The following is a 17,618-nucleotide window of genomic DNA, read 5'->3' on the forward strand; positions in this document are numbered from 1 at the left end:
TCACTTCCTTTCAATTAAACCCTATACATGCCATATAAACCTTAAAATGCACAATAAAATTTACTGAAGTAATCTAGACAGTGTGCCCTGATGTGTTGATCTGATCCACCAATTTCACGTCAATCTACGAAGAACATTTAACACACAGGAGTAAGCTTATGAAAGCTTAGTAAGTTATGGGCATAGAAAATAATTCTTACTGAAAATTTTATAACAATTATACAATATCTAAATTCACTAACTCCACCTTTCAATCACAAAATTAGTGATAAGTTCACTTGCTTGAATTCAATGTCACTTATTAACCAACTTTTAATCTCTCGGGCCCCTTTATCATTTACCTTTCTTAATCAAATTAGGGAACGATTACGAAATTGAGTACTTCGTTATCACAATTCCATAGTAAAACTATAGTCTTGCACATAGTCACATATCACACACTGAAGCCATAGCCCAGCCATGGTCTTACACGGATCACATATCACACTGATGCTATATCCCAGATATGGTCTTACACAGAAGCACATATCATACCGATGTCATATCCCAGATATGGTCTTATACGGAAGCTCATATCACACCGATGCCATAGCCTAGCTATGGTCTTATACGGAAATCACATATCACATGTTGCCATGGTCCAACCATGGTCTTTACTGTCAATTCGTCTTAGTCACTGAACGAAAGTACTAAATCCGTCGTTCCATCTAATTTGTACGTTCCATCTAATTTGTACTTTTACTCAAACATTATTTCACAATTATCACAATTTAATAGCATTCATATGCAATAATATACCATAACATTCATGAAATTTTCATATCAAAAAATTGAATTTAGCCATATGAACTTACCTGGGCAAATTCGCAAAAGTCAACAAGTTCAGGGACTAATCAGCTATTTTCTCTTTTCCACGATTCACTTCGGGTTCTTGATCTATAATTTTAAAATCATTAATTTATTAGCGTTCAATTAAATTTTACTCTAATTTACAGTTTATACCCTTTAATTCCCAAAATTACACTTTTTCCCCAAACTTTACAATTTTTACAATTTAGTGCCTGCTCAATTAACCCATCAATTGAGCTAATTTTTCTCAATTAACACTTTATTTATTCATTCTAAGCTACTACACAACCTTTAAAAATCATAATTTCAGTACCAAACCTTAATTCACAACTTTTTCACAATTAGGTCCTAAAATCAATTTCTATCAAAATCACTTAATAAAATCATCACATAATAAAATAAGAACTTCAATTCCATAATAATTCACCATAATCATACAGAAATTATTCTTGGTAACTTTTAAAGTCACCCATAAAATCAAAAACTAATGAATTAGATAGTTGGACCTAATTGTAAAAGTCACAAAAACATAAAAATTACTAAGAAAAAAGTAAAAATTAAACTCACATATGTCAAAATATGAAAAAACAGCAACTTCCAAACCTCTCATGGCATTTTTGCTGAAGAAAAATGATGATATATCTAGATTTTTCAATTTTGTCTTTATTTTATATGTTTTAATTTGCAAAATTTCCAATTTTGCCCTTGTTTCTCCTTGTCTTTTTGCTGATTTTCTTGCCCAAACCATCCGGCCCATATAATTTGGGTCTAATTGCCTTTCAAATCCCTCCTTATTAGTCACTTAAGCTATTTAATCACTTTACCAAACTTTGCACTATTTTCAATTTAGTCCTTTTTAATTAATTGACTAACCAAACGTTAAAATTTTCTAACTAAACTTTAATACTAACTTAATAACACTCCATAAATATTTATAACTTGGTTTATAAATCTGAGGTCTCGATACCTCATTTTCAACTCGATTTTACCTAATTAATTCTTTTAAATCACAAAATTCACTAATTAAAAAAATACTTCTATAATCACACTTGACTCATAGGTATAATTTATTAAATTTTCAAACTTACTTGTCGGATTTAGTAATCCCTAAATCACTGTTTTCGACACCACTGAAAATTGGACTGTTACGCTTTAAGTTCTTGTAACTAGTTTTTCCTACTTTTGTTACCAATAAAAAAAAGAAATTAATGTTAACTTATTTAAAATTTAAATATTATAATAATAATAAATCGAAATCATAATTAAATTTTTTTAAACATATTTAATGTACAATTTAATTTTACTTCATGTAATTAATGCAACACAACATTATTCAAAATAATAATTAATTAACATAATTAATATATATAAAAATTATGTCACGTGTATTACACATGAACATGTTGCAAATCAATATTTTCTACTATTCAGTTTTTATTATTTTAATTCATGAAAATTTAATATAAATAAAATAAATAATTAAACATTAAAAAATTTAGAACTATATAAGTAAATTATAATATTAAATTAAAAATAAAAACAGATAAAACAACATGTAACAATTTTAATAACTCATGATAAGTAACAAAATATTTATACTAAAATAATAAACACATTAAACATATTCATGATTAAAAATTTTTGTTGAAAAAGTTTCACGTACACCATACAAATAATAACAACAACAACAACAATAATGATAATAATAATAATAATTTAAAGAAGAAAGAATAAAGAAAGTGTGTATTTCATACAATATAAATAACTTTACAAAAGATTAAAAAAAGTAATATCATAATATTATATTACCTTATCATCGATTAAAATTAGGAGTGCTCAAACGGTCGATTTGGTTAATACTCTAACTGAATTACCATTAACCGAATTTCTCAAAATGTAAAATTTTTTTACCGTTAATAGAATCATGGTTTTTTTTTTCAAATACATTAACCAAATCAAAATATTTGGTTAATTAGGTTAACCAACCGAATTAATCGAAATATAATTTTTTTTGGTCTTTTGATTAAAATAAGTATAAAAAATATAAAAAATACATTTTTAATGTATATTTTCCTTTTTTTAATAGTTTAAAAAACTTTAAATGGAGGTGAAAATATCAAATAAAACATTAGAAATACTACTTAAATCTTGAAAGTTAACAACCAAACAAAAAGTTAACAAACGTATATAATATATTATTTATTTTGGTTAATTCAATTAATTACCCAATTTCGAACCGAATTAAAAGATACCAAAATTTTAAAAAATCATTAACCGACCTCTGATCCAACTAAATTCGACCACAGACCGATTAACTGAATTAGATTGATTCGGTCAATTAATTCGGTTTTAACCAAACTATAAACACCCCTAATTAAAATGATCTTCCAACTCTCTTCGAATAATCATAACTTTAATGTTGCATTCATTTGGAGATACTTCTAACTTATCAATACTATGAATCTCTATTTTCTTCTTAGTTTCCAAGGGTGATTTTAGTTAGATGCTATTTGATTGAATAAGTTTAACTATTGGATGCTATTTATAGAACTAAATATAAATTTAAATGGATATATACTTTACTATTAGTTAAGTGATAATTAATCTAAATCAATCTTTGTTTTTTGCTTACACATCTTTTCAAATTATCACTCTATTTTATATCAATAAAATTTTACAACTTTTTTTAATAGAACTACTATATATAAACCATATATATAGAAGTGTTCATGGGTTAGGCTGAGCTTAAGCATGATATTAAATGTTTGCCCAAGCCTGACCTAAAATATGAGTCTAAAATTTTGCCTAAGCTCAACCCGAAATATGAATCTAAAATTTTACTCAAATTCTTTCATATTTGTAAATGACTAACCCAAGTCCGTTTTAGGCCCACCCATATTTTTTAAATTTTTCAAAAATATATTTATATTAATTTAATTTAATATTTAATAAATTTATATGTATTTTATTTATTAAAAATATATAGCCATAGTAACAACTTTTAATGTTTACATTATACTAATATTATATATTACTAAATATTTATATTTTGTGTGTTATAAGTTATACAATATATAAAAATATTATAATATGAAATATTACAAGTTTGAAAACGGGCTGAGCCCGAGCCTTGAATGTTCAAGCCTGATCCATAAACAAATCTACATACATGTGCTATTTTATATAACTAATAAATCTAAATTATATTATTATCATACATTGTTATAATTTTAATAGAACTACCATAATATCTAGAATAACTAATTATTCTAGATTATATTATAATTATAATCACAACTCTTTTTATAAAAAAATATTTTATTTTATTTTATTTTATTTTATTTTTTAATTACTAAATTTAAAATTAGATTATAGTTAGTTTTTAGTATAATTTAAATAAATCTATAATATCATATCATATCACAATTTTTTTTACCTAATCTATACCATTTTCGAACTAATAAATCTAATTTTATTATAGTTATCGGAATTTTTTTTTATTATAACTATCATATACTAATTCATTTTAAAACTTCTTCTTATTCTATTATATAGCTCAAAAAAATCTTAATACATAAAATAATTCTCACAACTTTTTTATTATAATATATGTTTTCAACTAATAAAATTAAATTTATTTTAATTATAAAAAAATATTTTAATATAATTTAATATGATTTTTTTAAATTTATTTTAATTATTTTTAAATGTAAATAAATGATATTCTTGTTGGTTCAAAAGTTTTTCCAAAATTGTGCTTTTATATAAATTATAGATTATAGATATGCTAATAACAAAAGTAATCTAATCGTGTATGTTTGTTTTACTATTAATATCACTTAATTAAACCTTATATCCATGTTTAATTAAATTTAATATTTTAAATTGATTATCACTTAATTAGTGTTATATCTAAATTAAATTAAAAATTAAAAATTTTATAATTCTTCAAACAACAATTAAGTTTTGAGCTAAAACCTAAATAAATTTTTTTTCTCCAGCTCCAAATGGAAAAATACAATAATGGACCGGATTATAACTCAAAATTAGGTTCACGGCCCAATCTATATTAAGCTTAACCCGCAAATATAGAATATAATATACAGAGAGAGAGTGATAAAATATTGAAGCAGGCCAATGATGCAACACCCCCGACCGAATACATGAATCAAGAACAACATTACAATTCAGAATTTTTGTAAAAAGAAAAACAGTTCAAAGTTTCAAAAAAAAAATAAAAGATCTGTGACAAAATGTAATGATGAATTGGTATTATTAAATACCTTTTAATATACTTTCAGTCTCTTTTTTTTCAAAGATTCTTTTATAAAGTACGTTATATAGAGAGAAGAGTTTGACATTAAAATCTCTACTTTATGAAGCAAAGCAGGATTAATCTAATAATGGTCATTTAGGTCTTATAAAGATAACTACTTTATGAGGCCTTTGTGGCTAAGCCCAAGCAGACAGCCCAAAGGTTGAGCTTTCATTCTTTCAATGAGACAATGACTAAATAAAAATCATGTTCATTTTTTGTTTTGGGTGGTTTTTATTTATCTAAGTTCTACATTGATGTTTCACTAAAAGCTCATTTTATTATTGTTTTTGGTCGATTATATTAAGATTTTTTTAAAAAATTAATGAGTTACAAGTTGGATAAAATGTGATTGTTCCATATGGATGGAGATGACATTAGGTGTGAGTTGAGTGATTGTTGCTATCTCCAATCAAATCAGTTTAAATAAATTTTTTATATTATTTTTATAAGATTAAATAAAATAAATTAACAATCAAGTGTTAGGTGCGATAGTAAGATAAATTGCATTTCTAAAAAGAGAATATAAATTCGAATTTTGTTGACAATATTATTAAGAGAAATAGCTATAAACTCGGAACATAGACCGTAAAATGAATATGGATGATGTCAATAAATTATTAAATTACAATGTAATAGCCAATTTTGGCCCAAATCATCCAAACAAAATAAAACCCAAATAAATAATAAAGGATCCAGCACATTAATAGTCCACTTACAAATCAACCCAATCACTAACCCAAACCCAGACCAATATCAGACAGCCCAAACAATTAAAACCCAACAAACCCAACAAGCCCAAACCAATCCTAGCCCAAAAACTAAACACCTTCAGCCCAGGGAAACCCTAGGTGTGCCACACCTAGGTCGGTCTGCCCTTAGGCCACCTCGCACGCCGCCTCCTCAAATGCCACCCCCTCCATACGCCTAGCACCTCTCTAACACTTGCAAAATAAAGATCCACACGCAAGACAGAGAGCAATACACAAGCAGTAGAAGAAACCAAGCAAAAAACGACAAAAAATATAAAGTGGATAGTCATCTTAATCGGCTATAAAAGCTCGATTCTTCACATTTGTAATTTTTTATGCGCACGAGTAAATCAAAAAGAAAAAAGCAGAAATTTAACAATGTTGATTTTTTATTTTATTTTAGTTGTTCTTTTCGTTTCCTGTTTTCCTTTTATTTTTATTTATTTATTTTTTTGAACAAATCTATTTCTAAAAAGAGGCATAAAATAAATAAAAGGAAAGAGAAGAAGGTCTCATCGGAATCACCCGTGGTTACGTTACCGGAGGTCTCTCTTCCGTCGTTGGGATCGAAAGGGGGTGAGGATCTCTTCTTTTAGTTCTTTTCGGGTCAAGAAGGCTAGACCTTCGAACTCCTTTTGAAACAGGGCTAAAAGGCCCATTTTGGCGCATCGTCGGCCACCGAATACCGTGGCGGTACAGCGGTCAAACAACGGAAATGAAGGGTTTTCATAACCCTAGCAAAGAGTTGAGAGAAAATGGGGGGTTCTTTGAGTTTTTTAAAAAAAAAAACTGGTAAAAAATGAAATTTTAAAAAAATTTTGACTTAAGTAATAAGAAGTAAACAACGCCATTTTGATATGTGGGTTCAGAGGCCAAAACAACGTTGTCTTCACCTCTGACCCATGACTTGACCCATTTCCCTTGAGGATCCGCGTGTTTTTGTGGTGAATGGGATAATTGCGTGTGAAGTTCCTCCGCTTTTGCGACGTCTTGTAATGTGGCCATTGTTTGCTTTTTTATTTTTTTTAAATTTTTGTCGCGTGTTTTTGTGTTCGTTTCAGTATGGTCCATCACGAAACGCAGCGCATGAGGGCTAGGGATATTTCCCAATCAATCCCTCATTTGTTTCAGCGTGTTTCATCTAGGTCCTCAACAGCCTATTTTCTGTTATTTATAATTTATACCCTAAATTTTAATTCTATTTCAACCTAATCCTTACACTATGTTTGGTTCAATAGAATTGCTATTCCATTACTACACGGTTCAAAACTCTAAAGGAAAACAGTCGTTTGGTTGGCTGAATGCTTAAAACGTCGAATGGGGATTACAGGTTCATTCTAAAAATCGCTGAATAGCCATTCAGGGGAGGAGGTGTCGAATGGCTATTCCAACCTCTCCATCGAATGACCCTTCTTTTCTCCTCCAAAAATACCTTTTCTTAGATTAAATTTTCTCAACGGTTTCAAATTTTGTTTTCTTTTGGTTATTCGACAATCTTAAGTTCAAATCAATCTAAAAGAAAGCAGATCAACTTGAAGCCCAAATCAACTGGATTTTGTTGTAAGTTCAATTCAACTAGGGTTTGTTTTGCATTTTGATTGATGATTTTTTTTTCTGATGATTTGTCCAAGGGGAATTAAAATAGATTCTGCAACTGTTCACGAGGAGATCAATTCATTATTCGAGTCAACTCCTCCTCTCAAAGATTCAGCTAAAATCATAGACAAATTGAATCAAGTCATCCAATTTGATTTTCCTTCAGGTACAGTACCTGAAGCTAATCGATTCTGCACACATTTTCCCCTGCCGGATATTTGTTTGTATATGTATACCATTTCGTATTTTTCAGGAGAGGGAAAAGGGAGAAGGGTAGAGGAGCTGCTAAAACGATGCCCAAATCTTAAGAAAATTATTATTTTTAGGGTTATTTCAAAAGCCAAGCCACACAAGGAATGCGAGGTATTTGCCAAATTCACATCATCTATTATTCAACTCATGAGGAAATACTTACATGTAGAGGTGCAATTTGAATGAGTAAAGTTCTCTCAATTGAATTTCTAAACTCAAGTCTTGTATCAGTTGTGAATTATATGAGCAGATATGCAGGTAGATTTTACAGTTGTAAATTAACACATAACTCATTTAGCTTAAATTCTTGTGGAGCCTTTACACTAGTGAATATGCATGTTCTATTTGCTTTTGGTTATGGATTTTAGATTTATTATTACCAGTTAGTGCTTATGCAATTTTATCATGGATTATCTGCGGTTCAACCCCCCATAGTGATTTACTAAATCATAATAAATTCTAATGATATTTACATTTAGGTGTATTCATCTAGCAACAATCAATCTGCTCAATTTGCTAATTCGTGGAAAAGAATTGGTATGCTCTTTTGCTGAAAGTTTGGGATCTAGTAAGAATATTTATTTACTCATTACAATGTAGATGTGACAGTTCTTAGTTATCTATGACATATGGTAAAGATATTGATTGTAGTATGATTACTTATATTCATTTTCAACTCAGATATTAAATTAATAATTTACTATGATACTTTTGAGTTCTGATTAAGGGCTTCTTTGATCTCTATATTTCTATGAATAGGTGTTAGAAAATAAGATATTTCATTGAAAATAAATATTAGAATTCAGTAGTGTAATTTGTGTTGGTTGATGTTTTCTCACATAGTAGAATTGTTTAGAAGTTGAAATCACCGTCATATCCTTTTAATATTTTAATGAATTTATGTCTTCCCTTCATATTCAACTGCTTTATTGAATGGGGTTGCAAACATTGGCATGGTAGAACTTGGTGAGGTTCAAGTTCCGGCCTACCTTTCTGAGAGAAAGCCAATAGGCCGGTTCTTCTTCAGGAATGGTTAGTGGTACTCTTATAACCTGCTAAAATATAACTTTGCTCCCTATTACTGTTTTTGGTGTTAATTTTTAAGACAATTTACTGGAATATAGAGGGAGTTCCCTGATTGGTAGAAATTGTTAGATGAACATAACTTCGCTTGATTTTCTTCAATGAAGACTGAACTTATTTATATTAAAGTTGTCAGTTGCATTAATATTAGCAGTGTGTATGCCTTATACCTAGCAATCTGGAATGACAAAGTCATGGTTTTGTGATGAAGATGATATAATCCCCACTATTGTGTTGCCAATTATGCCAATTATTGAGCGAAATGTTGGTGCCATGAAGCAGCCAAATGATGGAGGAATTCAGATTGTATTCTCTGAATGGAAGCAATTTATGTTTCTTTCTGCATGAACTAGCTAAGTTCTCTTCGACATACTTTTCTTCTCCCCCCAAGTAGATGATATACCACTCACAACTGGAAACTGCTATTTTTTCATTTATCCTTTTGAAACTTTAACTTCAGCATGACCAAGCACTTCTACCTTCAGTTTAACTTAATAATAATGTATATAATTTTTCCTTCAGTGGTTGCTTTCCCATAGGGTGTAAAACTTCAGACTGTCTTATCCAGTAAGATACATTTGAGGTTTGAATTCAAAAGAGAAAAAGGATAAATACTACTAAAGGATAAGTAAAATACATGAAGCACTGGTTTTTTTATATAGTGAAAAGCAATATCTTTGTTTTTATGTTTACATAATGCATTTTTCTATATCTCCAATTACTGTAATTAAATGTCTTCTATACTTGTTACAATTTTTTTTTTCTGTAGTGCTGATATCTTAAATTGACACTATTGTATAGGTTTGAGGGAGAGCTCTCTGTTGATGCAGTAATAGGGCCGTACTTAACTTGCCTCTATCTTTTACTATTTGGACACTCTTTTAGCCAACTTGTATCTATATCTTATGTTATAGTTTGGGGGAAAGATGCCGAAATGAATACCGCTCTGCCATGATTGAATTCTAATGCCTTTGTTTATCTAATGAACAATGCAAATTTATTTCACCATTGATTCAACATTCTATGTTTCATTCACATTTATGTTATATCTTACATTACGGATTGGGGGAAAGATGTCAAGGTGAATACTGTTCTGCCATGATTGAATTCAAACACTTGTTGATTTCTCATTATATATGTTCTTTTCTTTTCTTTTTCGATTTGTATCTTATCTCATTTTAGAGGCTACTTGAAAGATATTCAAGTGACTACTTTTCTGCTTTGATTCACTATTGTATGTTATTCTGTTGGCTTGTATTGACCCTGACCTTGAATTGTTATTATTACTATTTTCTTTTCAGAGAAGTGTATGCTGTAGCCATCGTTGGTCCTTTTCCTATTGCTGTAACTAATTTATTGGATTTAACAAATGGGTAGCTTAGGAGACAGAGTTTCCATTGATTGCAACTGCAAAAGCTTTACAAATTTTCAAGAAGAGGAACCAATGGTTGCATGTTATTCAAGTATATTCAATCTATTGGTATTCTTGCTTTGTATTTTCCAGCTTCTAAAATACATTCAGTCATTGATGCAGGGAAGCTTTATATGTTCAATAATTTTCCATTAATATATATTATCTTAAAATAGCCTTGTATTATCATATTTGATTCTATAGAATACTCTCGGTCAGTATTTTAAAGGAACCTTAATGCTATTCTTTGTGAATAGATACTTTCAATCAATGTTCTTTGTGAAGTTTGGCACATGTAAAAATGAAGTTGTATGAGAGTTTGTGATTACAAATATTAAATCTATATTATTCATTTTTACTTTTACATGAAATTCTTATATTATACACGTCTAGCAGCATAAATAAATTAATGAAAATATGTTAAAAATATATATACACAACATAACAATTTCATTAGTTCTTTTGTTGTATTTCAACATCTGTCTATGAGTAAAAATATTTGAGACAATATATTCTTTAAATTACTCTTTTAAATTATTCTTTAAGTAACATAGAGATTATGATATATATGCTAAATTATTTGTTTTGCTAATAATATTCTAACACATTAAATATGCATTATATTTTAAAAATAATAAAGTAGGTTGTATATTATTTTTTGTAATATTATATATTATTTTTATTAATTTATATTTTAATAATTGCTATATTAAGAATATTATTAAATTATATATTATTATTGTTAAATTATAATTAATAATAAATTTATTAAAATAGGATTAAATTATGTATTATTATTTTTATTAAATTATATTTAATAATAATCCTATTAAAATTTAATAACAATAATCATCCTTTTAACAAAATTTCTGCTAAGGGTACTCTGGTCATTTCAGCTTCTTTTCTTATGCTATTACAACTCTATTCCATTCAACCAAACACAAGAATATTATTACAGTTTTATTTCATTCCATTCAACCAAACAATTAATTTGCTATTACAGTTCTATTCTATTACAACTCTATTCCATTATAGTTCTATTACATTACAACCCTATTCCATTACACTGAACCAAACATGGCCTTAGTCTGTTTAATTGATTTATTTATTTCCTTCTTCATTTTTGTTTAAAAAAATTGTTATTATTATTCATTTTAAGTTTCTATATTATTTATTTCAAATCATTTTATCTCTATTTTTTTACATATTATATATATTTAAACTATTACTCATTTTGAATTCTGCATATATTATTTATTTCAAACTATTATACATTATTTATTTTGAAAATTATTTATATACTTTAAACGTTTTTTATTCAATATAGATCACTTCGTTTTATTCCAAACAAAATAAATGCACATTGTTAAATATTGTACTAGCTATTATTCAAAAAAAAAGATAAATTTTCAAAATAAGGCAATATTTCACGTTTTGGGAAATTTGAGAAATTGTACCCTAACTTACGGGTTTTCGATTTTCCCGTTAAACCTAAATAGCTAAATATCCTTTTAGATTTCAAAACACATGAAGTTTCAATAAAATCAAAGGCAAACTCGTTCTCGAGAATTTAAACGTTACATCCTAACTTACAGGATGTGGCATTTTGTTACATCGGGATAAGTAGGCCCTTAATGCTCGTTTCATTTAATTCGAGCTTGTTTTTATGAACGTTAATAAAAAAAAGGGATCGTATTTTAAAAACCTTTTCAAAATTTCAACTATCGGCATTAAGACATTAATCGATTAGGTACCAATTTTGGGCGTGACGAGGGTGCTAATCCTTCATTGCACGTAACTAACTCCCAAACCCGTTTTCTTAATTTTCGTAGACCAAAAATTATTGTTTTAGTAAATCAAATATTTTATTAAAACGACCAAATTTCTAGGTTTTCCGATCACAATTAAATAAAAAAGGATTGGTGGTGACTCCACTCTCGTTTTTTTCGTTTTCATTTAAAAACCAAAAGTCGACGCCTTCTTTCAAAAAAATGGTTTCGACAGCTTGGCGAGGGGAATTTGAGAGTCAAGCCATAAATTGATTAATTTTTTTTCCTTCGTCGAAAATTAAAAATTCGTTTTAAATTTACGATCCCTTCATTGCATTTCATTTTTTATGGTTTTCATCATTTTGTATGATTGGCTTATGGTTCGAGTTTCTTAGTATACTTTTGCGCATCATATTGCATAATTGGACGATTTTACCCTTTTAAGTGGAAATGAGAAGCTATTCCTTCGTGAGGTCTTCACCTCTATATAGGATAGTGGATCGCTTTTGGGATACATCCGTAACTACGTGTTCGTGAGATTTTCATCTCCTTATAGCCGTAGGAAAATATATTCCCCTGAATTGAACTCGGTCCATATGAGCCTATAATGGGTGAGAATAGAGGAATCTGGCGGTTCAGGTACCTTTACTTTAGAACCAAACTGCATGTAATGATCCCTAAGAGCCTACCCTAGGTAGAACCACGCCAAACCCTAGTGGTTACCCGAATAGGTGCTTGATTATTTTCTGTTTGCTTTGAGTTTTATTTTTTGTACATAATACTGACTTGTTGTATTTTATTTTTATTACATGGCATCTCATCATAAAAAGGTGTTGATTCACATTCAATTACTAGATAGAAAAGGTTAGCATGAAAAAGGGGTTTCTTGATAGAGTGGAGGATAACGCGACCGTTCGAGTGTGGTTTGAGAGGACGCAGCAAGAGAAAGGTGATAGTTTGATAGAGGGATATGGAACAGTTGGAATGATGAGATCAAGAATCTATTTTACCATAATTATGGAAACTTGCCTTATTTACTCGAGGTTAAAGTAGACAAGCGCTTATTCCGAGCTCTCGCCCAGTACTAGAATCCCGCCTACAGTTGCTTCACTTTTGGAAGGGTTGATTTGGTACCTACTGTGGAAGAGTATGTGGCCTTACTTCGTTTCCCAATGATTAAAATTGACAAGGCCTATTCCAGAACTGCTGACGTCCTGACCTTTGAAAGAAAATTGATGAATATCACCGGGATGAGCGAGCAATGGGTTGCAGCCCGGGTCAAGCAAAAGGGAGATAGTAAGTGTATTCCTTAGAATAACTTGAAAGATCTGATTCTAGCACACCCGGATATGAAGAAGAGGGTTGATGTTTTTGCTTTGAGCATCTACGGTTTGGTCATCTTTCCCAAGGCATTAGGACACGTAGATGAAGCAGTCTTAGACTTGTTTGATCGACTTGATAAAGGGGTCACACCGGTCCCTGCGATTTTGGCTGAAACATTTAGATCATTGAATGCTTGCAGAAGAGCGAGCGAGGGAAGATTCATAGGATATGCGCAACTTTTGCTGTCATGGTTCTGTAGCCACTTTTGGAAGGTAAAAAAGGTTTCATATCGGTTTTTTCTAAGAACTACTCCCCATTGAAGGAATTAGTGGCTACACCGAGATGGGACAACATCTCCGGAGAGAAATGGATGGCAATTCTCTAGAATTTACAAGTTGAAGATGTTGAATCGAGGGCTCCATGGATGATCCCCGATGAGATCTTATATCGGTGCGGTGACTTCAACTGGGTCCCTCTGCTTGGGATATAGAGAGCCATTGGATACGTTCCACTACTCGTGTTAAGGCAATATCGATCGAGGTAGTTTATACCGGTGACACAAGTATTGACACAATGTGAGTTCTCTTATAAAGACAGCAATTATAAGAAAAAGGTTCATAAAGAATGAAAGGATTCACTACGGGTCTGATGACGACCCCCGAGTATGAATGGTGGTGGGGTAAAAGAGTCAACTAAAACATCCCTATACCGAATCAAGGGAACGCTCGGTCGATAGAAGAGCATTTACGAGTCATCCCGTCCAAGTTAGAGATCATCAAGCAAGACTTTGAGAAAAAGAGCACGGAATTGGGAAAAAAGATAGAGTAGTTAGAAGAGGAGAATATGAAGTTGGGATTAGACGTGGATATCCATAAGCTAGAGGCCGAGAAATTGAGGAAGGGAAAGAACAAGGCCGAGGAAGATTTGGATAGTCTGAAAACTTATTACAAGAACCTGTATATGTCGATAAGAACTGCCGGTTTGGGTAAAACGTCGGAACAGTGGCGTCAAGAAATTAAAGAAGAAAATACTAGAGCTGATCATTGAGAGAAGAAGTTTTAAGATGTTCGGGTGCGGGAGGACGCTTTGAAAAAGAGTTTGTTGGAAAGCCAAAGAGAAAAAGAGAAGTTAAGAGCTCAGGTGGCCGAATTGGAAAAATCACTATATCAACATCGTAGCCGTAACTCCATAATTGAGTTGAAGGCCAGTCTAAGCAAGATTGAAGATTTGAAAAGAAAAATAGAGGAACTTGAGACTGCACTACGAGATAGAAAAATTTGAGTGGAACTCATTGAGGCAAACAATGAACATTGCAAATAACAGCTTCACCGCTCTCAAGATCAAATCAGAGAAAGAGATTATGTCATGGGCGAAGTTATGGCTCAAGTACCAGAAGTGGCTGATCATTTACAAAACCTAGCGGTTCAGTCGATGTACTAAGTGTAAAATATGAGTCAGAATCAAATCGAGGTCGAGAGTTAGCTTGGCTTCTTAGAAAGGTTAAGGCTTTGGGTATTAAGGCAAAGTCGTATATGTAATCCATCTTATGTAAAGAAATCTGTTTTCTGGCAAGGTTGTTCTAATGAAATTGAATTAGAATCAACGCCTCTTTTGCATTTCATTTCATTCATTTGCATTTCATCATATGCATTAAGTTTCATAAAAAGACCCTAATTAAACAAAATTATTTTAGTTAATCTGGAAACCAACAAGAGTCAACCAACCGAATACCACTACAATACCCGTCGCAAAACCAAAGCAATGGATCAGAGATTATAAAGATTAGAACAAATGCAAAGGGATATGCAAGAGCAATTACAAGCACAGATGCAAGAACAATTAGCTAAAATCCAACAAGACATGAGGGAACAAATGCAAGAATCCCAAGATAGTATGATAAGCCAATTGGCGCAGTTGCTGGCTAGAGAACATGAAAAAGGGAAGAGCACCCCAGGGAACGATAATGAAGACCCTGTCTATCCTCTGAGCTTTGCTCCGACAAACATCCAACCATAACTAGATGTGCACCCACGAAGGGTACCCTTTATCATCAGGCCCCAGCAATATCAAGCTGGTACCTCGGCACCGATGAATTTTTCAACAGGCTCGGGCTCCAATTCGGAGGATAATCCAACCAATCCCGTTGTCCCTGACCTTGATAACGTGGCAGAAATGGAAAAGGCAGGAGTAGATCTGCCAAAACAACTCGAGTACCAGTGCAAATGGCTTGAAGAGAAATTCAAAACAATGGAGACCGCTGACTACCATTGCGAGGTTGATGCCAAAGATTTGAGCTTAGTCCTAGAGGTGATCTTCCCACCAAAATTCAAAACTCCGGAGTTCAAAAAGTACAACGGGACTAGCTGCCCCGAGCTCACATTACAATGTTTTGTTGAAGGATGACATGATATGTTAATAACGATCAGTTATTAATTTACTATTTCCAGGACAGTCAGGTCGAGTTTGGGGCCAAATGGTACAACCAGCTAAGCCGTGCCCAAATTCATTCATGGAAAGATTTGGCACAAGCTTTCATGAAGCAATATGGCCACGTGACAGACATAGCACCTGACCGAATCACGTTACAAAACCTAGAAAAGAAACCAAATAAGAGCTTAAGGCAGTACGCCCAAAGATGGAGAGAGGTAGCGATGCAAGTCCAACCACCTATTCTAGAGAAGGAAACAACCATGCTTTTTATCAATACTCTGAAGGCTCCATTCATCAACCATATACTGGGAAGCGCTACTAAGAGCTTTACAGATATAGTGATGTCTGGAGAGATGATAAAAAACATGATAAGATGTGAAAAGATAAACACGGGGGAGAGCGCTAAGAGATCAGCCCCGAGGAAGAAAGAAAATGAGATAAATAATGCGAGCATGTATAACAAGGGCTATGCAAAGCCAATCACTGTAAGCCAGCCGATGGCATTTACTACTAGTCATCAGGGCCCCTTGAAGCAAGAATCCAATGCAAGGCTAAATACGAAAAGACTTCAATTTATGCCCATCCTAATGGCGTATAGGGAGCTCTACCAAAGTCTATTCGATGCGCATGTGGTATCACCATTCTATCTGAAACCCATGCAACCCCCATTCCCCAAATAGTACGACGCGAATGCTCATTGTGAATACCAAGCAGGAATCACAGGGCACTCAATCGAGAACTGCATTGCGTTTAAAAAGTTGATAGAAAGATTCATCAAAATGGGTATCGTAAAGTTTGATGACCCATCAGGACCTAACGTTGCAGAAAATTCGTTGCCCGATCATGCTGATAAAGGGATAAACGTGATAGTCGAGAGCGTGGGCAAAAGAATCAAGGCTGACGTTGCAGAAGTGAAAACCCCACTGAGTTGGGTTTGGAATCAGATGATAGAAGGAGGTTTAGTCACAAAAGATTTAGGGGAGAAGCCCGAAGGAGCAAAGTACTACTGTGAATTCCACAACGAAGGAGATTGACCTAGATAAAGTCAAGGCCATACAAGAATTACCTCCGCCACGCACTCAAAAAAAAGTTTGAGGTTTCCTAGAAAGACTAAATTACATCACTCAATTCATTTCACAACTAACGGAGAAATGTGACCCGATAATTCGCCTCCTTAGGAAGCACAACCCAGGTGTATGGGATGAGGAGTGCCAGAAAACTTTTGATAAGGTCAAGTATTACTTGTCCAATGCCCCAGTACTGATGCCACATTGCCCGGATAAACCACTGGTACTGTACTTGGCAGTGTTAGAAAACTCCATGGGATGTGTGCTAGGCCAACATGACAAGTCAGGAAGAAAAGAAAAAGCGATGTACTATCTCAGCAAGAAATTCACTAAATGTGAGACAAGATATTCGTCGATCGAGAAGTTGTGTTGTGCTTTTATTTGGACAACCCAAAGACTGAGACAATACATGTTGTACTACACAACTTGGCTCATCTCAAAACTAGATCCTCTAAAGTACACGATGGAGTCAAATACTTTGAACGAAAGATTAGCTCGTTGGCAAATTTTGCTTTCTGAGTTTGACATAGTCTACGTGAACCAAAAGGCTGTAAAAGGGAGTGTAATAGCAGATTTTCTGGCCAGTAGAGCTCTAGAAAATTATGAGCCTTTGAGATTTGATTTCCCGAATGAGGATCTAATGTAAGTTGCAACCAGTGAAGAAGACTCTCAAGAAGGCCATCCTTGGAAACTGAATTTTGATAGAGCTCAAACGCCGTGGGCAACGGAATCGGGGCAGTTCTAGTATTCCCAAATGGAGATCAGTATCCC

At 32.2% G+C, this 17,618-nt stretch overlaps 1 protein-coding gene across 1 annotated transcript in view; it reads left to right on the plus strand.

Annotated features, from left to right (window-relative positions):
• Positions 1–10,433, plus strand: part of LOC107955617 (uncharacterized) — a 48,405-nt gene extending 37,972 nt beyond the window's left edge. The window contains exons 2-6 of the mRNA XM_041087301.1: positions 7,455–7,476; positions 7,549–7,678; positions 7,766–7,875; positions 8,244–8,301; positions 9,059–10,433. Coding sequence (XP_040943235.1) covers positions 7,455–7,476; positions 7,549–7,678; positions 7,766–7,875; positions 8,244–8,301; positions 9,059–9,195 — 457 coding nt within the window. The 3' untranslated portion in view covers positions 9,196–10,433. The remainder of the gene's footprint in view (positions 1–7,454; positions 7,477–7,548; positions 7,679–7,765; positions 7,876–8,243; positions 8,302–9,058) is intronic.
• Positions 10,434–17,618: the final 7,185 nt, after the last annotated feature.

Source organism: Gossypium hirsutum, chromosome A01, assembly GCF_007990345.1.
Source record: "Gossypium hirsutum isolate 1008001.06 chromosome A01, Gossypium_hirsutum_v2.1, whole genome shotgun sequence".
Classification (NCBI taxonomy): Eukaryota; Viridiplantae; Streptophyta; class Magnoliopsida; order Malvales; family Malvaceae; genus Gossypium; species Gossypium hirsutum.